Source organism: Podarcis pityusensis (assembly GCF_964106645.2).
Source record: "Podarcis pityusensis genome assembly, chromosome: 2".
Classification (NCBI taxonomy): Eukaryota; Metazoa; Chordata; class Lepidosauria; order Squamata; family Lacertidae; genus Podarcis; species Podarcis pityusensis.
In genome coordinates this window covers 1,872,711-1,899,650 of record NC_138029.1, presented here as the reverse complement: position 1 = coordinate 1,899,650, position 26,940 = coordinate 1,872,711, and the positions used below count along the sequence as shown (strand labels likewise).

The window sequence follows — 26,940 nt, the reverse complement described above, 5'->3', positions numbered from 1 at the left end:
CCTGAACTGAATTTTAAAAACTTAAAACTCGAAACCTGGTCATAAATATAAGCACCAATTCTGTGAATTGGCCATATTTTTACTGTTACTTGTAGCACAATACTACTCTTAATGTCATATTTTATAAATTGCTTCCTGGTCATTGACCGTATTAAAGATATTTGATTTGATTTGAACTTAGTGTCCCCTGTACCTGGTTCAGGAAAGCAAGAGAGAAATTGTCATAATAAATTAATAAAAACACATTCTTGTAATGAGGATCTGCGCATGTCTGTGTGTGGTGCAACACAGAGCACAATGGCAAATCACATGTCTTCTTCCATGAGCTATCAGAGGAAAGCCAGAGCGGAGTCATAGGTTGGCAGACGCCATGCATCTCAAGCAATACTTTTCCCAACGTGGAACCCCCCAGAAGACTTTCTGGTCTACAACTGCCATCAGCCCAAACCCACAGGGCCAATGGTCAGGGATGATGGGAAGTGTGGTCCGGTTACAACTAGACCAAATAAGGCATGATGTTTGCCACATAGTTCATCCTTGCACAGCTGCTTTGGTTTTAACAGCCAGCGTACGGAAAGGGGCCAAGTCAGATTAGAACCCTGGCAGGGGATGACCAGGGCTTTAGAACTTTGCTTCTGCTCTGATCCCAGTTGGAATAGGAATACTCCCCACACTCCACCTGCTATTTACTGAGGAATTAAAGCTCAGAAACAAAACTAAACCACTGATCTTTCTCTTTTCATAAGCAGTGTATGTTTGAAAATGTTCCCTTCTCCTTTTTAAGCCTTATTTGGTGATGCCGTATTTTGTTTGTGCACTTATCTATCATTTTTTATTTTTAAAGTTTATATACCACCCACTCAGCTTCAAAGTCATTTAGGAGAATCGTAATTTCAAACAGCACCACAATAAGACAAAAGCTACAAAATTAGCAGTCGACCAATGACACAGTAGAAAATAAAACCTGACAAAGCAATGCCTGTTGAAAGCCATGGTATGTTTTTTACAGATTGATAAGAAGAACCTGAAGTTTCTAGTATGAATGTGTTCCACAAGGAAAATGCTACCACACAGAAGGCCTTGCACCAAGTGAATGTGAATTTGGGTTTACAGTAGTTATTGTCTGAGCCTAAAGCAAGTTGTAACAGAATATTCCAGTGATGGAACAGGGAGAGCCATATGAAAGCAGACACTACTGTATATAGTGAGCAAAAAAAAAGCACATCTGCATACGTTTTTTTAAATTTATGCATTGATAACTTCTGTATTGGACTACTGTAATGCGCTCTGTGTAGCGCTGCCTTTGAATCATTGAAGTTTTATTATAATTAAGTGGTATATAAATGTTAGGAAATAGGGACGCGGGTGGCGCTGTGGGTAAAACCTCAGCGCCTAGGACTTGCCAATCACATGGTCGGCGGTTCGAATCCCCGCGGCAGGGTGAGTTCCCGTCGTTCGGTCCCAGCTCCTGCCCACCTAGCAGTTCGAAAGCACCCTTAAGTGCAAGTAGATAAATAGGTGCCACTTTATAGTGGGAAGGTAAACGGCGTTCCGTGTGCTGCTCTGGTGCCGGTTTGCCAGAGCAGCTTCGTCACGCTGGCCATGTGACCCGGAAGTGTCTGCGGACAGCGCTGGCTCCCGGCCTCTAGAGTGAGATGAGCGCACAACCCTAGAGTATGTCAAGACTGGCCCGTATGGGCAGGGGTACCTTTACCTTTTAAATGTTAGGAAATAAATAAAAGACAGTTCAGAAACTGCAACACCTGTCCCCCAAATCCTGCACTGGTTGCCTATTTGCATCCAATACCAATTCAAGGTGCTTATGTTCATGTACAAAACCCTACATCATTTCCCTGATAACTGAAGGAGCACCTGTAAGATCAACAGAGGAGGCTTTTCTGGTGGAGCTGGCACCCCTTAAAACTCACAGGGCAGTGGCACATAGAAAGGCTTTCTCTGCGGTTCCCTGCCCATTTAGGGACTCCCTCCCCTTGGAGGTGCATCTGGCACCACCATTGTACTTCTTTTGCCCATGAGTCAAGATACACCTCTTCGTCCAGGCTTTCGGGAGCAAATGAGTCATTTTTGACTGAGTAGTTCTGCTGCTTCTACACAGTACTGTAATCCCTATGTTGCTTTAATTATGGTTTTAAGTGATATTTTACTGACATTTAATATGTTGCATTGAATGTACGCACATCCTGGCACGCTGCAGTCAAGGGAGGGTAGCAAATTCAAGCAAACAAATCCACATGGGCGTCTTCTGCTATTCAAGTGGAAGGGGCAAATGCTAGACACAGTTCCCAGGAGCCACTGAAAATCTGCATGAACAACCCTCACCCACCAGACTCCTACATTCTATGCCACACACTTTCATGACTATCTTCACAGTCATAAAGGCTAGATTTTTTTTTTTTTAAGAAAAGTAAAAGGCACTTAGATTTTCAGAAGCCTGAAATCTGTGCTCAGTAACAATTTCTGTGCTTGTAGGTAACAATCATTATCCTGCACACAGGCCATGGGTTGGGAAGAGTTAAGCTCACCTACAACAAAGCTACCATGGGAAGAAATGTCCTGTCAGGAGAACACTTCTTCTTCGTTGTTATCTTTGCTTCCCTTTCTGCTTTTGTTGCTTGCAAGCTTGTATTTGAGCCGGCGGATGGGATCCATGATGCTCCTCAGAGCAACGTTGTCAAAGTCCTGGGCCAGGAGGAAGTTCCTCTCCACCAGGTCAGCTGCCTCCTGCCAGTTCCTGAAGCAAGCAGGGCCCACCTGCTTAATCTCCTCCACTGCGTTTGCAGCAATGACTTCTCCGTTTGGTTTCAACACCACCACCACTGGGGGGTTTGTCACAGAAAATCTCAATTCCAGTTCCCTGGAAGTTAATACAGAAAGAGAGATGAAGCTCCAAGGTTTTGAATGAAAGTTTGAAGTCTGGAAAACAATGGGTTTTGCTTGTTATTTAGTTAGTTAGTTTCGAAACCGAATTGCTTGCATGATGATTGCTCATTTCCTTTGCCCAGCTACTAACTCTGAGCATATCTGCACATTATATATCATGGGGATGCCACCAAAAACCTCTGTGTCAAGTTCTTTCCCCCTGCAACATATAGGGACTTCCGGGTTGGCGCCAGCGGTAATGGCGAAATTCCTCTGATCGGGAGGAATTTGCCCCGTGGGAATTTGGGTCTGGCCGCCACGGCGAAGGCGGAGACCCACAAAAAATCACAGGCGGGAGAAGCCTGTGAATGTGGAATTCGGCGGGCACCCTTTGCGCCTCCCCTACTCGCGGGGAACCCGGTTTCGGGGGTCCGGAGCGACGTGGGGTGAGTGGTGCGGTGCTTCGAATCGTCTGCTTCTTCCACGGAGCGAAGCCGCATAGCTGTTGCCGGAGAGCGCTGACTTTTTCCTGTGGACAATTTGACTCTAAAGTAATTACCCGTGAGTAGAGCTGAAGTGGGAGAATTGGATTTTTAAACGTATAATTTGGTATCAAAACGGGGAGGTTCAATACAGTCCGCCTTCCCCTTTTGTAAATAGACTGAAGCAATGAGGCTGCAAGCTGAAGCCTTGGAAAGCCTTTTGTAAAAGACTAAACTTTCATCGGTAAAGAACATTTAACCCCCCCTTGGAGGCAGGAGAAGAGGGGGGGAAGTTGTGGACTGAGTATGCCTGCAGGAGAGAGTGAAGAGAGCTAGAATAGCACCGCTGTGACCCTGGAAACGGGCTGCTAGTAGGACTGACGTATTTTGGAATGTCCATTGACAGCGTTTAGAACATTCACTGACAGCTAGCTAAATAAGAGAAATACATTGTTTCTACTGTCTCCGGCTGTTTCTAAAAAGGAGTAAAAGTAACTGAAAACTGAAACTAACTTTGGATTGTTTGAGCTGTGTTCAAAAGAGGACATTAGTGACTAATATAAAATAATATAAATAGAAACTGTTTTCCCCTAGTGGAAGTCTTTGAAACTGGTTGCTTTACAAGAGTTGGGCTAGGGGAATTTCCAGCTGCAAGATAAAAAATTGTGAGACTCTGGGACTGACCTTGAATCTTTTTCCTGTGACAATTTGGCTAAGAAACAACTACCCGTGAGTAGGTTAAGACCGAAGATCGGGGGACTTAAGGAAAAAAGGGCTAATTTGGTACCGAAGCGGGAAGGTGTAAACAGGAAGTCCGCCTTCCTTTATGTAAATAGATCAAAGCAAAGACTGTCAAAAGCAAAGAGCTTGAAACTGTGTTGAAAAAGACGTAAATCCTACATCAATAAAAAGAGAACTCCCTCCCTGTGGTGCGGGAGAGGGGAGGAGGAAGGGGAAGCAAGTTTTGCCCGCAAAAGAAGAGAGAAAGGGAACTAAGGCCATCACTTAATGCCTGGGAACGGACTGTCAAGGGACATTGATATTGCCGTAGTGGGAAACGCGCTGTCAAAAGACAATGTAACTTTCTGACATCTAGCTCTGCAAGAGGGATACTTTGACTTTGAAAAGTCCCACTGGACTTGAAACTGTTGCCATTTGCGGCTAAGGGGGGATCTTTGAAAGCTGGAATAGCTATCTTATTGTTACAATTTGGAACTGCTACTGTGTCCCCCTACAGGAACTTTGAAATTGCTACAACTGGCCAGGGAATTTTCCACTTTAAATTGGCTATACTAAAGGGGAATTTTCCACCACAAACAAGCAAGCATGGGGACGACCTTGACTCTTAGATAAAGTGTTATGGCAGACTTGACTCAGGAAAAAAAAAACAAGATCTGGCAAAATTAGACAGCAGCAGCGTAGACCGTCAGCACCCAGCCTTCCGGCCCCACCAGGGGAAGATTTAGCCCAGGTGGCCTCCAAAGGAATGGCAGCTGAAGGGGGCTTATCTTCAGCCCTAGATAAAATTTTTGAATCTTTGGAAAAGTTGAGTAAACAAGTGGCTGAAGCGACAACTAAAATTGATCAAAATACAACAAGCATTAATAACTTGGGGCAGAAGGTGAATTCAAATACAGAATCTATTGAGAAACTGCTGCAGGAATCTACTTTGAATCGAAAAACAGCTGAAGAGGCCAAGCAGAAAGCATTGGCTGTAGAGGAAAAGATAGAGGAAAAGATTCCACCGATATGCAAGCAGCTGGAGGACCATAAGTCATTGCTGTCTATGATCGAATTGAAAGAAAAACAGACAAATCTAAGGGTCAGGGCTGTACCTGAACTTAAGATAACCTGAGTGACTTTCTTACGCAGGAACTTACTGACTTTTGGGATCTAGAACCAGACAAGCCAGATTTCAAGATACTAAGTGCCTTCAGACTTGGAAGAGGGGGGAGAAAGAACAGGGTGAGAGACTGTTTGATTACCCTCCAATCAAGAGAGGAGAGAGACAGAATATTGAGTTTGCACTTCCAGAAGACCTTGGAAATAAAGGGATCAAAAGTGGAGATATTTAAGGATATCCCTAAACATCTCTTGGATCTCAGGTCTAATTACGGAGACTTGGTGGCCCTGCTAAGAGCAAATAGAATCATCTTTAGGTGGGAATTCCCTCAAGGCCTATCTTTCACCTTCAAAGGGAAAAAGTTCAAAATAAGATCAGTGGAACATAAAGAAACATTTCTGAAAGATTACGAAGAAGACTTACAAAAAGAAACTGGAAAAGAGCCGAGAGCTTTAAAACCAGGAATACAGGACATAGTATCACTACCTTTGGGATTGGACAAGTTAGAGAAGGTGATACCACCAACAGAACAAGAGCAATTACTTGGTGCAGTCAGAGGAAAAGAAAAATAAATACACCATGTCTCTGCAACTTTTAAGCTGGAATATTCATGGGTTTAATTCCCCGGAGAAAAGGAAAAAAGTTTTTCATTTATTGAAAAAGGAACAATTGGACTTGATTTGTTTGCAGGAAACACATGTGATAAGGCTCCACAGGAAAGTATTGATTAATAAAAGATTGGGCCAGGAGTTTATTTCATCGGACAATGTTAAAAAGAGAGGAGTTGTAATTTGTGCGAAAGAGAGCCTATCGCCTAAATTTATCTTTAAAGATGACCAAGGAAGATATGTGGCAATTGAAATTCAAACACAAGGAGAAAAATTTCTGATAGTAGGAGTATACGCTCCAAATGAGGGGAAATCTGAATTTTACAAGAAGTTGCATGAGACACTGTTGGACTATATGGATTACAACATTATAATGATGGGAGACATGAACGGAGTGGTATCCACAAACATGGACAAGTCGCAGATACAGGTAGTTACCAAAGATGGCAGACTACCAAAAACCTTCTTTGAGATGACTGACAATATGGACTTGACTGACATTTGGAGAATAAAGAACCCCCTGGCTAGGGAGGGAACCTTCTTCTCTGAAGCCAAAATGACATGGACAAGAATTGACCAAATTTGGATTACTAGAGGACTGGCACCTAAGACTCGAAAAGTGGAAATTTGCCCTAAAATCTGCTCCGACCATAATGCTGTGAAAATGGAGATGAAACTAACACCTACCGGCTCCTTCAGATGGAGGATGAATGACACCCTGTTTAGAGATCAAGAAATTACCAAGAAGGCCCAAAAAAACTTGAGAGATTACTTTGAGATAAATATGAACACCACCATTGAAAAAAGAGTAATCTGGGACGCAAGTAAAGCAGTTATGAGAGGGTTTCTAATTCAACAGAATGCAATAAAGAAGAGAACTCAAAATGAGAAAAAAGATAAAATTTTGGAAAAATAAAAGAGGGGGAGAAGAAACTGAGAGTGAAACCAAAATCACAAGAGATTCTGAGAGAAATAAAGTTATACCAAGTTCAATATATGAAGATGATGAATCAGGAAATAGAATGGAAAATTAAACCGATGAAACAAAGGACATTTGAATCGGCTAATAAGTGTGGAAAACTGCTAGCTTGGCAAATGAAAAAAAGACAGAAACTTAACACCATTACCAACTTGGAAGTGGAAGGAAAGAACATCCAGAATCCAGTAGAAATTAGAAAATGCTTCCAGAGGTACTTTAAACAGCTATATACACAAGGGCCACAGAAAGAGTGTGATTTAGATAAATTTTTAAAAACAAATGGGCTCCAAAAAATCTCTCAAGAAAATAAGCTAATGTTGAGCTATAAAATAACAGAACAGGAGGTGGAAGGTGCCATCCAGAACATGCAGTTGGGCAAATCTCCAGGGCCAGATGGTTTAACCTCCAAATACTATAGATCTTTGAAGGACTGGATAATTCAACCACTAAAGGAGGTTTGTAATGAAATCTTGGAGGGGAAAAAAGCGCCAGAGTCGTGGAAAGAAGCTTATATTACATTAATACCGAAAAATGAGACTGAAAAGACGCAACTTAAGAACTACTGCCCCATATCCCTGCTCAATGTGGATTATAAAATTTTCGCAGATATTTTGGCTAAAAGGTTAAAAAAGGTATTAGTAGAAGAGATCCATAAAGATCAAGCCGGCTTTCTCCCGGGTAGACACTTGTCTGACAATACGAGAAATATAATTAACATTTTGGAGATGTTACAAGTGAATATTAATACCAAAGCTGTTTTAATTTTTGTAGATGCGGAGAAAGCCTTCGACAATATTTCTTGGAGTTTCATGAAGAAAAACCTTCAGGGGATGGCGGTTGGTCAAGGGTTTGAAAATGGTATAAGTGCAATTTATTCAGAACAAAAGGCCAAACTAATAGTTAACAATGTGGTGACAGAGGAATTTAAGATAGAGAAAGGGACACAACAAGGCTGCCCAATTTCCCCATTGTTGTTTATTTCGGTCCTGGGGGATTTGCTAAATATGATTAGAAGGGACCGTTTGATTAAAGGTATACAGGTCGGAGCTAAACAGTACAAATTGAAAGCTTTTGCAGATGATTTGGTACTGACGTTACAGGAGCCAGAATCTAGTACTAAAAGAGTTTTAGAATTGATTCAGGAATTTGGTCATGTGGCAGGATTTAAGTTGAACAAGTTAAAAACTAAGGTGCTTGAGAAAAATCTAACACAGATTGAGAAAGAGAGGTTTCAGAAGGAGACAGGCATAACATTGGTTAAGAAAGTAAAATACTTGGGGGTTAATATGACTGCTAAGAATTTAAACCTATTTAAAGACAATTATGAGAAATGTTGGTCAGAAGTGAAAAAGGATTTAGAGATATGGTCAAACTTGAAGCTTTCCTTGTTAGGCCGAATTGCTGTTATAAAGATGAATGTATTGCCAAGAATGTTATTTTTGTTTCAATCATTGCAAATCTTAGATAAGATGGACTCTTTCAAGAAGTCGCAGACAGACATCTCTAGATTTGTCTGGCAGGGCAAGAAGCCCAGAATAAAATTTAAAATATTAACTGATGCAAAGGACAGAGGCGGATTTGCCCTGCCAGACCTTAAACTTTATTATGAATCAGCAGCATTCTGCTGGTTGAAAGAATGGCTGCTTCTTGAGAACACAGACATTTTGGACTTAGAAGGTTTCAACAATGTTTTTGGGTGGCATGCATATTTGTGGTATGACAAGGTTAAAGCACATAAAGCATTTAAAAACCATATTGTCAGGAAAGCATTGTTAAATGTCTGGATAAGATATAAGGACTTACTGGGAAATAAAACCCCTAGGTGGCTGTCACCGATGGAAGCAAAGGCTCAGAAAAGGCTCAATATGGAGGCCAAATGGCCGAAATATTGGGAAATTTTGGAACAAGAAGGAGACAAATTGAAATTGCAGAGCTTTGAAAAATTAAAAGATAAAGTGCGAGACTGGCTTCATTACTATCAGATAATGGAGGCATATAATTTGGACAAGAGAATTGGCTTCCAGGTGGAAAAATCAAAATTGGAAACAGAATTGTTAGAACCCAATACTAAGATTTTGTCAAGAATGTATAACTTGCTGTTGAAATGGAATATTCAGGATGAAACTGTGAAATCTGCTATGATTAAATGGGCACAAGATCTAGGATATAATATTATGTTTGCTGACTGGGAACAGTTGTGGACCACAGGTATGAAATTTACGGCATGTAATGCCCTAAGAGAGAATATTATGGAAATGATATACAGGTGGTACATGACACCAGTCAAGCTTGCAAAAATTTACCATGCGCCCAATAATAAATGCTGGAAATGTAAGGAAAATGAAGGTACTTTCTTTCACCTTTGGTGGACGTGCCCAAAGATTAAGGCTTTCTGGGAAATGATATATAATGAATTGAAAAAGGTATTTAAATATGCCTTCTTGAAGAAACCAGAGGCCTTTCTCCTGGGCATAGTCGGCCAATTGGTGCCAAAGAAGGATAGAACTTTCTTTATGTATGCCACAACAGCAGCAAGAATACTCATTGCAAAGTATTGGAAGACACAAGACCTACCCACCTTGGAAGAATGGCAGATGAAGGTGATGGACTATATGGAATTGGCGGAAATGACTGGCAGAATCCGAGACCAGGGAGAAGAGTCGATGGAGGAAGATTGGAAAAAGTTTAAAGATTATCTACAGAAATATTGTAAAATTAATGAATGTTAGAAGGATGTTGGATAGAAACTAAGTGGTCTTTAGCTGAAAGGTTACAAGGGAAAATGAAAAAAGGGTTTATTATCTAATATGTAAAAATATAAAATTACAATATTTTTATGACTAATGATTAGGATACCAAAAGAGGGGAGGGATTTGCTGAACGAAATAACTGAACTGGAATACAAAAAAGGAAGGTGTGAGGAGGTCCTGGAAATAAGCAAATGAAGGTCAAGTAATGGAAGGAAAGAATTGTTTTTAAATGTTTTTACTTTGTGTTTTCTCTTTTTCTTTTTGTTTTTTGTAATATCTTGAATATTTTAATAAATATCTTATAAAAAAAATAAAATTCACGGCATGTAATGTCCTAAGAGAAAATTTAATGAAAATGATTTATAGGTGGTATATGACACCAGTCAAGCTTGCAAAAATTTATCACTTACCCGACAATAAATGTTGGAAATGTAATGAGACTGAAGGTACAGTGGTGCCTCGCAAGACGAAAAGAATCCGTTCCGCGAGTCTCTTCGTCTTGCGGGTTTTTTCGTCTTGCGAAGCAAGCCCATTAGCAGATTAGTGCTACAGTATTAGCGTCTTAGCGGGCTTAGTGGATCAGCTGATAAGCGGCTTAACGATAAGCTGATAAGCGGCTTAACGATAAACTGATGAGCGGCTTAAGGATCAGCTGTTAAGCGGCTTAGCCATCAGCTGATAAGCGGTTTAGCGGCTTGGGGAAAAGGGGGGGAAAGGAAAAAAACCCGCAGGAACTCGCAAGACATTTTCGTCTTGTGAAGCAAGCAAATAGGAAATTCGTTTTGCGAAGCACCTCCAAAACGGAAAACCCTTTCGTCTAGCGGGTTTTCCGTCTTGCGAGGCATTCGTCTTGCGGGGCACCACTGTACATTCTTTCACCTTTGGTGGACATGCCCAAGGATTAAGACATTCTGGGAGATGATCTATAACGAAATGAAAAAGGTATTTAAATATACCTTTCTGAAGAAACCAGAGGCCTTTCTCCTGGGCATGGTTGGCCAATTGGTGTCAAAGAAGGATAGAACTTTTTTTATGTATGCAACAACAGCAGCAAGAATACTCATCGCGAAGTATTGGAAGACACAAGATTTACCCACTCGGGAAGAATGGCATATGAAGTTGATGGACTATATGAAATTGGCGGAAATGACTGGCAGAATCCGAGACCAGGGAGAAGAGTCGGTGGAAGAAGACTGGAAAAAGTTTAAAGACTATTTACAGAAATATTGTAAAATTAATGAATGTTAGAAAAATGTTGGAATGAAGTTATATGGCTTTAGTAGAAATGTTATAAGGAATTAAGTATAAATAGATTAATGGAGTATCAAAGGGAAAAATAAGGCTAGAATCTGTTAAGATAATTAAAGGATAGAAAGCAGAGGAAGATGGAAAGGAATTGCTGAAACAATCAACAGAAGTGGAATACAAAAAGGGAGGTGTGAGGAGGCCATGGAAATAAGTGAATGAAAGATAAGATATTGAAATTGTTTGATTTTTTTTAAACTGTTTTTGTTTTGTTTTGTTAGTTTAATGTGTTATGTAGTGTTTTTGTACTGTATTGTATTGTTCTTTTTTCTTTTTATTTTTTTATGTGTTTAAATTGTTGGAAAGGTAATAAATATTATTTAAAGAAAAAAACATATAGGATCACTTACTCAGTATTGTGACATCATCACGTTATGCATTTTCCCACCTTCAGTAGTGGGAGCAGTGATCTCCTCTTGGGAAAGTGGACTGGCGGTGGGCCCTGGTGACTCTGAAGGTGAAGCCAAGTCAGGAGGCAAGGGTGGAGCTTCAGGGAGACAGAACAGGGTGCGGAAAGGCACCCCATTGGGATGCTCCCTGGGGAGGACCCTCCTCCCCTGAGGACTTTTGGTATTCTAGGACTCTGACGTGGTTGGTCCTATTCTGCTGCGTCCTGCACAGTGGTTGTCCTTGAGCAACTCCCCCCCCCCACATCGTCCTGATCTGCCCAGCCTATCCACACCTCCCGAAAACCCAGTCCGAGGCATGAAGAAGCTACCCCTTGCAATTCAACAGTTCACCACATGGGTGTGCTGCACAACCATGCAGCAGCTCTTGGCAAAGGTCATCGAATCATAGAATGGTAGAGTTGGAAGAGACCCAAGGGTCATCTAGCCCAACCCCTGGCAATGCATAAACTATGCAAATATGCCTCTGGTGACTCACTTTGAATTTAGCCATTGTCTAAGCTGTCTAAGCACTGGAATCCCTACCTCCTGAATTCATCCTGGAAGGGCAAAAACAACCATCTCTTGGGCATGGTCTTCAGAAACTTGTCTTGCTTCTCCTCAGTCTCATCCAGTGAGACAAAGACCAGGACCAGCTGGGATGCTCTCTCCACGTAAAATTCATCTGTGAGCCTCACAAAAAATTCTTTCAGGATGGGTGCAAACTCTTGGCATCGAAGACATTCACCAGAGCCAAAATACAGAAGCATAATCTTGTTCTCCAATGCTCGGGTAAGCTCAGGTTCCAGCTCCAACTTATCCTTGTCCTTGTTGTTCACAATCAGGGTCTTGTTGGTAAAAATGGCAGCCATGGCTGATTGTTGTGCTAAAGAACCATTTTAATGGTGCCATACACCAATTTTAAGACTGAAAAGGAACAAGAAGGCAGTATCAGGGATATTATTCTTTTTTTAGCTTCATCATGCATTCATAGAATTTATTTTTATTGAATTATTGATTCAAGTATGCAGGGTGGGGTGGGGGAGTGTTAGAACGGACTGTACTACTTCAGACTACAGGTGGGGAAGGCATAAAAAATATAGGTGGTGTAAAAAAAGAGAGACCTGCACATAATAAAAACAAAATGCAACAAATTATTTGGTTCCCCACATTCTACCACTGCCCAGCTCTGCCATTAGTTGTGAGGCCCCAAAATTAAGCACAATGACCAGAATGTTGGACAGAGTTGACAAAAGGCCAGCTTCAAATCCCTGCTCAGCTATGAAGCAAAATGGGAGACTTAGGGTCACTTTCTGTCTAACCTACCTCTGATGGCAGCTAGCGAGGTTAGCCAAGGAGCAATAAATGGCTATTGCCCTTACCAGAAACAATTTCATGGCAAGCAATAGATATCGGTGTGACTTGGAAAGCACTACACAGACCTCCTCTGGCAAATCATTCCATTTGGAACTAGGTTTTCCCACAAAGATCTTGAGAAATAAGGCATTTCAGTTCAGGCTGGGGCTTTGCCAAGACTCCAGAAGTGACAACAACTACAAGAACAAAAAACCATTATTAAAGGTCTAAAGGGGTCTTAAGAAAGTCTTGGGAATGCAATCTAGTCTGTACATGTTAATGATACAGACAGATTGTTGTACCTTCCAGGTGTCACGTAGTGTCCTCCCAAGGATGGGGACTCCAGTCTTCTTCTAAGTTAAGAATACATCAATGTGGAGGGGAATCTTGGACATAAAAATCACACAGAAACACTGTTTTGAGCTGTCTCGCTTGCCAGAAGAACTCAGAGGCTGTGGAAAATAACGAGGATTAACATCAGAATGACTTATGTGAACTATCGGGAAAGATTATGAAAAGCAGTAGAAGTATGAGATGATCAGATCCCCCCTCCAACCTCGGAGCATGGTGAAGTCCCCCCGAAAGATTATAATTTGGCATAATATTTGGACTGTTTGATTATTGAATAATATGTATAATTCGGAATATATGAGGTTTGATTGGATTGTTAAAATGGAAATATATATATATATGTATACATCAATGTGATACAGTTCCATTTTTCTCACCTTGAAGACATCTCCATGCCCAGAATAAGAAGCCAGGGTTCTCACATTGTTCAGTGTTTTGTATCATTAGAAAACTCCTTCTGTCATTCCTTGTGCAGCTGAGATCCCCCTCTTCACATTCCAGTGTGACACTACCCTTGCCTTGCTGCTAGTTTGGATCACTGACATGCATGACCTTTCCTGCTGGATTTCACCTCCCTCCCTATTAATAGAATCCACAGCCAGTACCTTAATCTTCTTAAAGTAGACCTTTGGAGATAATATGACCCATGCACTGCTTGCCAGAAATCTTGTTTCTGGGCAGGTGATAATTCTTCCTGGGCAGGTGATAATTCTGATCAAATAAAAGAAAAAGAGTTACTTGGTTATGCTCTCTGTGTCATCCTATAATATTGTTTTTTCACAAGTGTGCACAGCTATGGTGACTTGTTGGCAAACAAATACATGTAGTAATTAAATTATTTCTACTCCACATTTCCATAAGATGTCCAAGGCAGCCTAAAACCCTTAAAGCTAATAAAATTAGAATAAAAAAACTGAGATAAAAGATGATATGGCAGGTAAAATTCAAGACTGAAAAACAGTCTGTGTCAAACGAAACATACAATCAGGGGGAAAAATAAAAGCAGATTACCACAGCCCAAACACCTTTCTAAAGTAGAAAGGTTTTCACATGGCAGTGGAAGGTCACCAGGGCGAGTGAGAAACGTGGGCCTTCCAAAGCAAGGAGCTTCACAGACTGAATGCAGACAAAGAGAAAGAAGGCTCTCTACCTAATACCAAAGACCCACTTTAGATGTTGGTGGGAACATAAAGGATGACCTCCATTGCTCCTCTAAAATAAGTCTCAAAACAAAAAACATATTCTCCTACATTGTGTAAGAAGCATGTAAAAAAATTAGCCCCCTGCCCAGCTCAAAACACCTAAATCATCCATAAAAATAATAAATAACAAACCAAACACCAAAATGTAAGGGCAGAGTAAAATATCTTATAGCAAAACATAGAAGGGAATAGAAGACTGCATTGAGCTCTGCAACAATCCCTCTGGTTTGGTTCATACATTGTTTTAAACCAAATCATACCTAAGCACGAAAGAGCATGTAGCACTTACAGCAAAAATTGCATTTGCTTTGGGGGCCCTGCAAGCCATGGTAACTTAGCATTACGTCTAAACTCAGGCTCATGGTTTGCTGCGCTCTAGAAGCCTGTTGGAGTTTGGTGTACATATCAGTGAAGTGATATATGTGCTGTGAACAGACCTGAGATCTTCAGATGAAGAGCAGTTGTTGTTTAGTTGTGTCCGACTCTTTGTGACCCCATGGACCAGAGCACACCAGGCACTCCTGTCTTCCACTGCCTCCCGCAGTTTGGTTAAACTCATTTTAGTAGCTTCGAGAACACTGTCCAACCATCTCGTCCTCTGTCGTCCCCTTCTCCTTGTGCCCTCAATCTTTCCCACATCAGAGTTTTTTTCCAGGGAGTCTTCTCTTCTCATGAGGTGGCCAAAGTATTGGAGCCTATGCTTCAGGATCTGTCCTCCCAGTGAGCACTCAGGGCTGATTTCCTTCAGAATGGATAGGTTTGATCTTCTTGCAGTCCAAGAGTCTCCTCCAGCACCATAATTCAAAAGCATCAGTATACCAACTTAATAATAATAATAATAATAATAATAATAATAATAATTTTATTATTTATACCCTGCCCATTCAGCTGGGTTGCCCCAGTCACCCTGATAATAATAAAGTACAGAAGTAAATAGTTTGGTAAAACTGCTGGTTGAAAGAATAAAAAAACCTGAAGTTTTTTTTCCTGGCAAACAAAACCATTATTAATACAAGCTTACATGTGGATGAGGTTAGCAAAGGAAGGTCCGATACCAACTGACTGAAGATGGAGGTGTTACCGGAAAAATCCGAGGGCTCCCTTGGACAAAAAGTAAAGACACCAACCAGAGTAAATTGGAGCAAATCAGCAGCCTGTAGGCTTGGCCTTTATTGAACTGTTGCAACAGGGTGTTCCCCTCACTTGCAGGAGAGAGGAAAAGACACAGAAAAATGTCTCAAGCAGATCTTGAGATAGTTTGAGTTTGCTTCCTTAGACTAAAGAATGCAAGTAACTAGAGAAATGATCTTTAAAGGAAGATTGAAGTGAACAGTTTTTTTCCTAAGATAGGGAGAGGATCTTTTATTAATCATAGTTAAAACAGCCATAGATTTGATTTAAAAGGAATACAAAAGTGAACAATTTTTTCCTGAACTTGCAGAGGAATAGTAAGCCTAATTTAGATTATTATTTTTTAATAACTACACATAGGAAAGTGAGATGCAGGGTACCTTAGGAAAGATTGCTCCCCCCTTTTTGCAGTTTCCTTTAAAGGAAGCTTACTCGGGAGTAAATTTACCTGGCACAGAAGAAAGAAGGGAGAAAAAAACTGAAAGAGACAGAATGAAACAAGGGGGGGGGGGGGCATTTTCTAAGAAAAGAGGCCAGGAAGTCTTATAGAGACTGATATCAGGACTGGACTCAGATAGACAATTTTGCTGGCCATGGAAGCCTCTACATTTAATAACAATTTTTCTTAGAAAGAACACCATACTTTCATAGGCATATGCTTAATGAAATACATACACTGCATTTTAGCTTGAGAGAGCAGTTGGCTCAACTAGGCTTTTGCAGCAGAAACATTAGTTTCTTCACAGCACATTTCAAAATACTGGAACAAAAAGACTGGAACACGGATGTAGACTCACAAACTCAAAAGTTGCAGCAAAACATCATCTAGCATCAACTTAAAATCGTACTCCTCACTCAAGCTACTCGGAGGAAGACTCTTTGGAGCCTCTCTCAAATAACAAACATTTGCACACTTCATTCTAATTTTTTTTTTTGTCCTGTTTAAGATTGATGAGGCCCAACATGGCTTCCTTAGATTTAAAATTTTGAAGCAAGCTTGCAATTTAAAAACTATGTGCATTTAAGAACAGTCTGTGGATGCCGAAGCCAATGTAAACACAAACGCTTTAAATATTTCCAAATCTTTGAGTACATCTCTTATTCTTTTTTTTTAATTTTTTTTTTTTTTAAGAAACTAAGATCTCTAATGCGTGGGCTCTCAGGCTGGGCTGTTATTATATCTACTGCCTTCTGAGCATCATTAAGTTTACGGTTTCATGTTCTAGCTTTAGGTTATAGTTTAACAACACAAATTTGATGTGTTCAGCTCTCCCTAAGGGTTCACACCCTTATTTTGTTGAAGGATCCCTGAGGTGGCCGCTGTGCCCTGGGTTCCAGGTGGTGGGCCTAAGCCACCCACTAAAAGTTACAACGGTCTCGTACTTTGTACTTGGAAAGACCATTTTGCCCCTTTATTTTATTTTATTTTTCCCAATTGGAGATGACAAGCTGGGGGGGGGGGGCGTGTCAGAATCCTCTCTGGGGCAAAAAGGCTTCATGGAAACTTTGTTGCCAGGAGGAGTCCAGCTAGGGTGTTTAGAAGAGTGAGCTCCCATTTTCCCTCTAATACCGAGGGGGGGTTGCTCAGTAGATTACACTAGGAGATAGAAGAACGGGTACAAGAAAGGGACAAATAAGGGGTGGGGTAGAGAAAAGAATATTCTATCAGTATTCAAGTTATCTTTCAGCTAAAGCAATCCCTGCCTACCAGTAAACTACAAGCAATTTGTCTAGAAACCACAGGCCCTAGCCTGGAAAACCATGGGTCCCTCTAACCCGGAAAACCACAGGCCCTAGCCTGGAAAACCACGGGTTTCTCAAACCCGGAAAACCACAGGCCCTAGCCTGGAAAACCACGGGTTTCTCAAACCCGGAAAACCACAGGCCCTAGCCTGGAAAACCATGGGTTTCTCAAACCCGGAAAACCACAGGCCCTAGCCTGGAAAACCACGGGTTCCTCTAACCCGGAAAACCACAGGCACTAGCCTGGAAAACCACAGGTCCCTCTAACCCGGAAAACCACAGGCCCTAGTCTGGAAAACCACGGATCCGGAATTTATTCAGCGCTGCTTACAATAATAATAATAATAATAATAATTTATTATTTATACCCCGCCCATCTGGCTGGGTTTCCCCAGCCACTCTGGGCGGCTTCCAAAAGAATATTAAAATATTAAAATACAAGACTAATACTCTGAGGGAAGATGTGGAGGAAAGAGGAAAGGAGACTTTCCATGGTTTCCCCGGTCAGGCTCCGAGAGGGAAATCGGGAAAGAGAAAAGGAGAAAGAGTTTAGGACGTTTCTGGTCGACTCCGAGGGGAAACGTCAGAAAACAACAAAGTTCCACGATTTCCCTGGTCAAAACTCCGAAGGGGAAATCGGTGGAGAGAAAGAGAGAGTTTAGGACGTTCCTGGTCGACCCTGAGGGGAAAGGTCAGAGATGGAAAGAAGAAAAGTCCAGCTGCCATGGAGACGTTACCTTTCCACCCCCTCCCAATGTATTAATTTTAAACCATACTCACGTCCGTAGATGTCCCCCGTGGATCCCGGGATCCTTTCTCTTTAGCCGGCTTGACCTTGCCTTTGCTCCCCCTGGCTGGGCTTTTGGTGACGATTAATTACTGCCCGCAAAGAGGAGGCAGGGAGAGGAAAAGGGATCCCTGGGCTAAGGTTGCCCGATCCCCTCTATCTCCCTCCTCACCTTCACAGGAGGACCAAGAGTCCCTGAGCATGGTTGCCAAACTGTTACCGGAAAAATCCGAGGGCTCCCTTGGACAAAAAGTAAAGACACCAACCAGAGTAAATTGGAGCAAATCAGCAGCCTGTAGGCTTGGCCTTTATTGAACTGTTGCAACAGGGTGTTCCCCTCACTTGCAGGAGAGAGGAAAAGACACAGAAAAATGGTGTGCAAGACCTTATAAAAACTTTTGAAATTCCCATCCTGTAGGTCAAGCCCACCCCCAGAAACATCATGCATACATTACAGAAAGGAGGGGTTGAGGGAGGAGTTGTGGTGGTAACCTGAGTGTCCTGTCACCTGGCTGGTTCCCTTCTCCCCCTCCCCATGAGTCATTTTCAGAAGACAAAAAGTAGTCGCAGTTTCCTGCCCCCTGAGGGACGATCTGATCACTGTCCTTTGTTCCAGTCCATGCTGAATCCACTCCCATATGGAAGTTCTTTGTGATCTTGATTGTCTTCTGTCTAGGACCATCAGGGTTGGCATAGCAACTGGGCAGGGCTCCTGTGGATGTGCTGGGATGTTCAAGGGATTATGGCTGGCCTGTATCAAACCTTCCCCATTTTGTAGTCCTTCATGGAGTAAAATAAAAGTGGAACAGTGCAAATCCGATGTATGGTTGATTTTCTATGAATTTATAACAGAAGCGTAGCGTATGTAGTGTGTGAGTGTGTGTGAAGTTTGTACAAACTGAATGATGGGGGGGGGGTTTCCTGCTACAGAGGAAAGTAAAGCCTAGGGAAACACACTTTAATGACAGCAAGTCATTACTCAAGAAGGAATCAGTGAGAGAAGAATAGGTTGCCTTTCTGTCTATTCCTGCCACTGCCCCCCTCCCCAGGTCAGGTAACTTATCACATGCATTGTTCCCTTACTCCCACATAACCAAGGTGTGTACTTCGGTTACCACTTGTGGTTTATCTGGGGGGCGGGCAAACAAACAAACAAACAAACAAACAAACAAACCATGAGCCCTGGATTGGACATAACCCTAAGTCAAACACTGCTTAGGTCTGAGTAGCACAGCAACAGCAGCAGGACCTGGGTAGAAAGAAAGTGGATGCATTATTATTTTTTGTGAATATCCACATGCTCACTTGTTCATCCACACTTAGCCATGAATTGGGAAACTGAGTCACACAATGGATCAAAATCTGGGAATTTCTTAATATGCCAGATAATTGGGAATTTGCTTGGCATACAACAATGTGTGTTATCCTCAGAACCAAATTCAAGAATAGCTGGAAAGGATGTTTTTACTATTAGTGTTATATTTATTATTATTATTTTATTACTATATCACTGTATTTTCTTCTTGTACATTATTCTTGTAAATCACTTTGTAACATTATGTTATGGTAAGTGATTTGTATTCAAGAAACTAACTAACCTGTTAGTGTCTTGTAATATGACTCTCTCTCTGTCTGTGTAGTTCTTGACTCACTTGATACTACATGAAACCCTCCCCCAGTGAACAGTTCATGTGAGTTCTCTAACAATAGGGTTCAGACAATACTATCAGATTCAGGAGTAATTCTGCTGATCTGGAAGTAGAGGAAAGGTCACTGGAACATCATGTACACAATAATTTCCATCGTGATAGAAAGAGAAATTGAACATAATGTCCTATCAAGGTTTTGCAGCTGAACAATTTGTACTGATTAATTTATGAGAGAAAATATGTCTCTCAAATAAATCTACATTGCCCACTGGTTTTGAAAACAAATGCTTCTTCAAAAAATAATACTAACCAGAGGCGCTTCATTTTGAATAGCTGCTACATCTTCTGGAACACTGTGACTTAACACACAACGAATATTCCTCTTCTTTACATATGCCACAGTTCTAGTGTAATAATAAAAGGAAGTAACTTCAAGCAACACTACTTAATAGTGTTTCCTGCTTGTGAAATGTTTAAATGTTATGAAAACAATTCAGTTTAAGATATCAGTGAGGAAGACAGCATAATCACAGTTTGCTTCCAGTAATAGTCTACATTAGCAATTAGCATAGAAGTCATGGCATTTAAGTAACCTATGTGCAGTATTACAGGCACCAAAAAACTACCTTTTAATTTGGCAAATTATGGACAGACCAGCCATTCACTATGGGGCAAAATGATGAATTTGACTGATCTGATCCATGGTTTTTATTGCACTGTGAGCCATGATAGTTATACATACCCGCCAACATTTCTCCAATGAAAATAAGGCTGCCCTATTCAACAATATACTTCCACTCATCTGACTGGGTTGCCCACTGTGGGTGGCTTCCAACATACATAAAAACACAATAAACCATTTTTAAAAACTTTGCTGTACAGGTCTGCCCTCAGATGTCTTTTAAAGGTTGTATAGTTACTTATCTCCTTGGCTCAGGGGTCACTGCATACCCCCCCCCCCAATTCTGGGGTCAAATCAGAAACTGTGATGGCTTCTGTAAATCCAGGGCTGTGCCTGGAAAATTGGGACACTTGGAGGGTCTAAGTTATTTGGATCATGGATTATGCTGTTTTCAAGTCACATTTTAATCAATGTTTTTTATTTGCTGTTAGCTGCCCTGAGCCCGGTTTTTAAACCAGGAAGGGTGGGTATAAATCAAAAATTATTATTATTATTATTATTATTATCATCCAGCAGTAATATCATTTTCTCTTAACTATTAAGTAATTTTAATGCTTTGTTAAAGTCAGAATTGGAAAATGGACACGACTGCCAACCTATACCGGGATGAGTTGGGTTTATATATCTGCTCAGTGCTGAAGAGCACAGGATGACCTTGGACAAATTATTTGTTTAACATTTCTCAGTTATTGAGGATAAAATGCGACATCCCATATGCATTCACTTGTGTTTGCTAGGAGGGAAGAATTTATCCACACATGGGATCCCATTATGATCCTATCAGCTGCACTGGGTTCTTTGCTCCCTCATCGTCTAGCAGCAGCCATTTGATTGTCTGTGCTGGAAGATCAGTTCCCAACAGACTCCTCTGGTCCCTGGACTATGTAAACCACTCTGGGGGCCTCTTTGATTACGGAGCAGAGTTAAAATCCTGTAAATATGTAATACAGTGGTACCTCGGGTTACATACGCTTCAGGTTAGACTCCGCTAACCCAGAAATAGTGCTTTAGGTTAAGAACTTTGCTTCAGGATGAAAACAGAAATCATGCTCTGGCGGCAGTGGAAGGCCCCATTAGCTAAAGTGGTGCTTCAGGTTAATAACAATTTCAGGTTAAGTATGGACCTCCGGAACGAATTAAGTACTTAACCCAAGGTACCACTGTACACAGAAATTTGTTTTTCTTAACTGTGGATTATCAACAAATTGCATTACTTCTCTATGAGAGAAGTAACCCTTACTTGCTCCTGTATTTTGAATGTATACTCTGTTTACTTTTTTCTACTTAGAAAAGCTGCCTTCCCCTGTATATGCAGCAGTGACTGGTGCTTGCTCAAACAATTTCTAATCATCTCCTGAAACATGAATTCTCCATTAAAAGTACCAACAGGCGCAATGTTATCACCAACTATGATTTTTCTATAGGCCAACATTAGATGCTTAATAGCCTGTAGTCTGCCTTATGAACTTTGCTTTCATAGACTTGAATCGGATAAGGCAGCCTAGCTGCTGAAGTTGATTAAAGTCATGTTCAAATACAGTACCTATGTCCAAAATGTAAGCAATATAACTTGAAACGGATTTCTCTTGTCGTAAGCAAATTTATGTAAGCATTGACATGAAATTCTTTAGATTAGTAGCTTTAAGCCTTTTCAGACCTGCCATAAATGCCCAGGGAGGCCTCTTTCTTACCCCCCCCCCGATATTTAAGAGAGGTGCTGCTGCAGCCCAGCTTAGATGGGGCTATAGCCCAGTGGCTGACCGCAGCCCTCCAGTTGAAGAGAGGGCTTCAGACGAGAGCAGACGTAAGAGAAAAGCAAGAGTCGCATTCTGTGCAGAGAACTGTCGAGTTGGAAGGGATCCCAACGGTCATCTAGTGATTCTAGTCCAACTCACTGGGAGTCTTGAGCGCAACCCTGACAACATTTCTGGAGCAAGCCTGCAGAGGCCAGGGCGGGAAGCGGGCCGTTTTCTGAAGAGAGCCCTTTCTGTCAGCTCGGGGGGGGGTGTCTGTCGAGTTGCTGCAAATGGACAACAACCAAAACCACCCAGTCAGTTATCGAAAGAGTTGCGTTTGTGTGAGAGACAGACGGACGAGGAAGGCTGGACAACATTCCCGAGCAGTCCGTCTGACCGAGGACGTCGAGGTGCCCCCCCCCCGCCTTCGCAGCCCCTCCCATTGCCAAAAGCTGAGCAGGAACCCCGCCCCCTCTTTCCGTTCCGCCGCCTTCCCAGCATCCTCGCCTTCCGCCCTCCCCCGTTTTCTCTAGGCCTCCCGGGCTCGATGTCTCGGGGCGGGGCTTTGCCTCCAGGCCCCGCCCCCCGGACCCGCCGGTGGAGTCGAGGGGCGGTGCTTCCTCTGAAGCGGCCGTCGGAGAGACGGACGGACGGTGGAAGAAGCCTCGCGAGCGAGCGGTGGGCGGTGGCGGCGCGAGGTACGGGAGCTGGTGCGTTGCCTTGACGACGGGGGCGCTGCCCTCGCCACGGTTCCTGAGGGGGCGGGGGGCGCCGTGCCATTGCCTGGCAACGGAGGGGGAGAGCGGCTGGGAGGGGGGCGCGAGAGATGGGGCTCGGAGGGTCGCGGGAGGAAGCCTGGCGAGAAGCCCCCCCCCCGGACCCGCGGGCTGGGTGGGGTGCCATCCCGGTGCCCCATAGGGATGTCATTTTACTGTATTGTAAAACTGCCTGTATAAATGAACCCTGGCACACGATGCATCCATGGCCACTGAAAAGACTAGCCAAACGGACAGAGGACGAGACAGGATGGCAAGAGGGAGCTAGCCAGCCAACATTTTGAGAGGTCCTGTGCTAGGGGAATGCCAGGAAATGCCATTGCATGCATATAATATGCCAGAAGAATCCGTCTGACCACTGCGGGAATCAGAATGCTGGACCAAATAGACATTTGATTCAATCCAGGAAGGCTCATCTTCCATACTTGCAGAAAAAAGATGAAAATTATTTCTAAAATCACCTGTTCCAGGTCTGATCACCAATAAACCAAGAATCAAGCTGATGCTCATATTTCTACGCAGGCACGTTTTTACCAGAAGGTAGTATTTACAACAGAACCAAACTGCTGCTGGTTATGACTCAGATGTATCATACCTGCTTTTAGTCACCACACTTTAAAAGGGGGAGAGGAGGAGAAAAACAAATCCAGAGAGCATGTTGGATAGCAACGCATACAACTAGATACAACAAAGAGTCCAGAATTTATGACATAAGGAAAAGTTGGTGGAACTGCGCTTGTTTAGCTTAGAGAAATGAAGATTAAAGCACCACATGATATCAGTTGGCAAATATATAGACTGCAATAAAGATCACATGGAGCTGTTCACCTGAGTCACAAGGGAAGGGCAAGAATCAAGTTGAGACACAGCAGATTTAGGCAGGATAACAGAAAAAGCTTTTGAAACTTAAGCCCAGTTAGGTGATGTAGGGAATTTGGAGAGTCATACCCACCCACCCAAAATGTTTTTGACAAGAGATGAGCAGACAGAGGAATCCCTGCAAATTCAGTAGACAATCTGCAAGGCTCTGAAGGCCAGTCTTCAAATCCCTTCAGGTCATGTGGTTACCTCAGTCCTAAATTCACACTCACCAGTTCATCACATAAAAAGAGCGTGGGGAGAAGGCTCACCATGCTTATATTGTCACACATTATGCTAAAGCAGCCATAAGTTATGTTAAATCAGTACACACAGTTAAGTCTCACGGCAACCCTCAGTGCCATCAACCTAGGAAGATACCTGACCAGACTTTCCAAAACTTAAAACAGTTTGACTAAGCTGGCAGTTGGCAAAAGAATATCAACATGTCAAAACATTTTCTTACCCTAAGGCTACTGCCTTCCACAGATAACATGCCACCAAACACTGTCTCCTGAAGCTCTATTCCCAAGACACTCTTTTTGAGGGATTTCCAAAGCCGACAGTAAACCTGGCAAGATCTTTAAATCCTCTTCCTAATGTTGCCAACTGTCCAGAAAAAAGAGTGGGGGCGGGCTTATTTCTAGCCTTCTCTTGTGAATAAATGAAATGGGGAAGCCACTTTCCTTGCTCAGTCGAGAGAGCCTGAGACTCTTAAGAGATTCTTAATCCCACAGTCACGGTGTTGAGCCTCACATTGTGTGAAAAATTCTTGCACTGCAGGAGGTTGGATTTAGATGAGCCTTGTGGTCCCTTCCAGTTTTACAATTCTATGAAATAAACCTCTATCTAGAAATGAAGTGGCCCTATGGGGGAAAGGGGCAGCCCAGCTGAAACGTTGGTGTTTGCTTTCATGCCACCCTCTTCTGTGCATTACGTGAAGAAGTATATCTGAACCTATTACCAATTAATCTCTCTTTGCACAGAATTGTTAATTTTCTGACAGGGAACTTAAAATTTAGTTTCTAAAGTTGAAGTTTTTGTACATGGAATTAAATATTTTCTTCCAGTCTCTGTGGGAGACTGATTATTAACTTTGAATACAGAAGCCAGTGTGGTCAGACTCTAATATAATAAAGATCAAACATGGATTGCCAAATTGAGGAATAGGAAATAATACATGGATTTACCAACCCAGATGAATAGGGCGATTATTGACAGCAATAGGCCTGTGTGTTATATTTTTATCCTGCCCCTTCTATAAAGAGCTCAGCGTGGTGTGTATAGGGGTTATCTTATTTTATTTTATCCTTGTAACAGCCCTATGTCAAGAGTTTGTGACTGGCCCTGTATCACTCATAGCTTCATGACTACAGAGGAGTATGATCTTGGGTTTTCCCTTCCTGTGTCCAACTATCTGGCTGCTACATTACATTGACTTCTTGACTAGTGACAGTACAAAGCACAACCTTATTAACTCTGTGTAGGGCTGTATGTACACTACACCCCCCCCAAATAAAATGTGCCAAGAAAAATTCTGCTTGTAGAATGAACTGTAGGGATCAAATATATGAAACATTGGACTTCATTGTAGAGTTGTTTTACTCCCTTAAACCCCCAACCCTAATGTAAGGGTGGTTGGAGGGACCTCAGTGCACCCTGATTTCACTGAGTGGGTCAAGAATAACCTTAGTAGAGCTATAAGAGCTGAGGAGGACTGAGGTGTGCCAGAGGCTGCTGCCAGAAGTGCCTGGACAGCCGTTTAAATGAAGCCATGAAGTCTCTTCCTCACACTCTTCTAGTCCTACTTCATAGATGCTATAGGGCATCATCCCCTTCAAGACTCTCAAAGAAAAAGCCTGGATTGTGAGTAGGGGCATGCTTCTGAAAACTTGGTTTGGGAGTTAACATACCACAGATGTGAAAAGAAGGGAAAGGCAGTTCTTGAAGCCCAAGAGCTGGCAAACTGGCTTGCAGGATGTCATCCTGGTGATGATAGAGCTCCCATCATCCACAATCCAGGAGGAGGAAAGGCTTAATGATCTGATGATCTTTTGTGTAAGGATAACACAGACATTTTACTCCTTACTTTGGACAGAGAGGATGGCAAATGGTCCAAGGTAGGGCTTTTTACATCTTAACTATAGATGTAGCTGTTTTAGAAGTAGTTCAAGGGGCTGGTTCTGTTCCTCAGAAAGACTTTGATCTTAGAGTAGTTCAGGAGATTCTCCCCAAATCCAGGGGGCAAAACCAAGTTACACCTTTCCTTGTGGCACTCAGCAATACTCTCATTGTGGAATTGGAAACAAGGGGGAGAAAAATATATGAATGAATAAGGAGACTTGAAACAGAAAATGTTACGCATTACCTGCTTCAAGATGCCATTCATGAATTCACTTGTTGCTGCTGAACTTTGAGCATGGTGGTGACAGTTCCCTGTGGGATCAGGGCAACAAGAAAGCAGATACCTACTGCCTCATGCAACCTGTACAAGGCATTTGGGCATCACACACAACTTTTATAGTTGCAGAATGAATTGCATTTCCTGAATACTGTAAATTGGTGTAGTGAGTTTTTGCTTCTAAGACTGGAATTTTAAAAGAATTTGGCAAGAAGTGGAATTCCAGAGAAGAAAGGGAATATTAGATTTTATTGTTGATGCAAGAAGGAATAGCAACTATGCGAGAAAACACTGGGAACCCTTTTGGGATAGTAAAACCTTGTTTCCTAACCATTGGAAGACTGCCTTGTGCCCTTGAGTTTTAAGAGTCTTGCATGTAACTATTCTGCATATAGTGCCCACTGCAGTTTTGACGGGAGCAGCTGGTGTGGTGGGAGGGTGCTACTGAGTTGTCCTCCTGACACTGACTGGTGTAGCTGCAGCTTACCAGGAGGGTGGGGCAGGGCAGAGGTGAGGTCAGTGCTTATGGGTGCAATGACAAGAGTGCAAGATTGGCCCTGCCCGTTCATTCCTGCAGCCCTTTCCTTGTTCCTACCTGACCCTGTCCTTGTAAGCTGCAGTGGCACTCCACAGCAGTGTTTCCCCACCCCACCAGCTCCTAGTTTTCAAGACTAGAAACATCTTTTTAAAAATGTACAGTGGAAGCTAAGGTTTTAGGGATGGTATTCTGTGTCCAAGTTATCAGTACAGTGGTACCTTAGGATGCGAACGGGATCTGTTCCGGAGCCTCGTTCGCATCCTGAACAGAACGTAAGACGCGACGGCATGTCTGCGCATGCGTGGGTAACGTTTTGCCGCTTCCGCACATGCGCGTGATGTCATTTTGAGCACCTGCACATGCGCGAGTGGTGGAACCCGGAAGTAACGCGCTACATTACTTCCGGGTTGCCGCGGAGCGAAACCCGAAAGCACTCAACCTGAAGCACATTCAACCCGAGGTATGACTGTATCTTGGGGGCAGAAGTTTCTGGCCCT

The 26,940-nt window shown here is 42.4% G+C and overlaps 2 protein-coding genes across 14 annotated transcripts in view; one reads left to right on the top strand and one right to left on the bottom strand.

The window, feature by feature from the left end:
* Positions 1–982: 982 nt before the first annotated feature.
* Positions 983–26,004, bottom strand: NXNL1 (nucleoredoxin like 1). 11 transcript variants are annotated; one of them, XM_080996152.1, is made up of 8 exons: positions 23,971–26,004; positions 20,195–20,280; positions 19,763–19,856; positions 13,546–13,651; positions 12,892–13,041; positions 12,560–12,786; positions 11,780–12,160; positions 983–2,875 (listed from the first exon to the last, which is right to left on the bottom strand). In XM_080996152.1, the coding sequence occupies exons 7-8, from the start codon at positions 12,103–12,105 to the stop codon at positions 2,578–2,580; spliced, it is 624 nt and encodes a 207-aa protein (XP_080852278.1). In that variant the 5' UTR covers positions 12,106–12,160; positions 12,560–12,786; positions 12,892–13,041; positions 13,546–13,651; positions 19,763–19,856; positions 20,195–20,280; positions 23,971–26,004; the 3' UTR covers positions 983–2,577. The 11 variants fall into 11 exon arrangements, with proteins under 11 accessions (XP_080852278.1, XP_080852276.1, XP_080852279.1 ...); XM_080996150.1 differs by lacking the exon at positions 23,971–26,004 and adding an exon at positions 21,678–22,340; XM_080996153.1 differs by lacking the exon at positions 20,195–20,280.
* SLC27A1 (solute carrier family 27 member 1) overlaps positions 22,447–26,940 on the top strand; it is a 46,405-nt gene continuing 41,911 nt past the window's right edge. Inside the window, exon 1 of one of the 3 annotated variants that reach the window (XM_080996120.1) lies at positions 22,447–22,568. Coding sequence is in view for 1 of the 3 variants with exons in the window: in XM_080996119.1 (XP_080852245.1) it covers positions 23,149–23,186 (38 nt within the window). In the remaining 2 variants the exon portion in view is untranslated. Of the gene's footprint in view, positions 22,581–22,733; positions 23,187–26,940 lie in introns of those variants that run through there. The other 2 variants (XM_080996121.1, XM_080996119.1) reach the window with 2 other exon arrangements.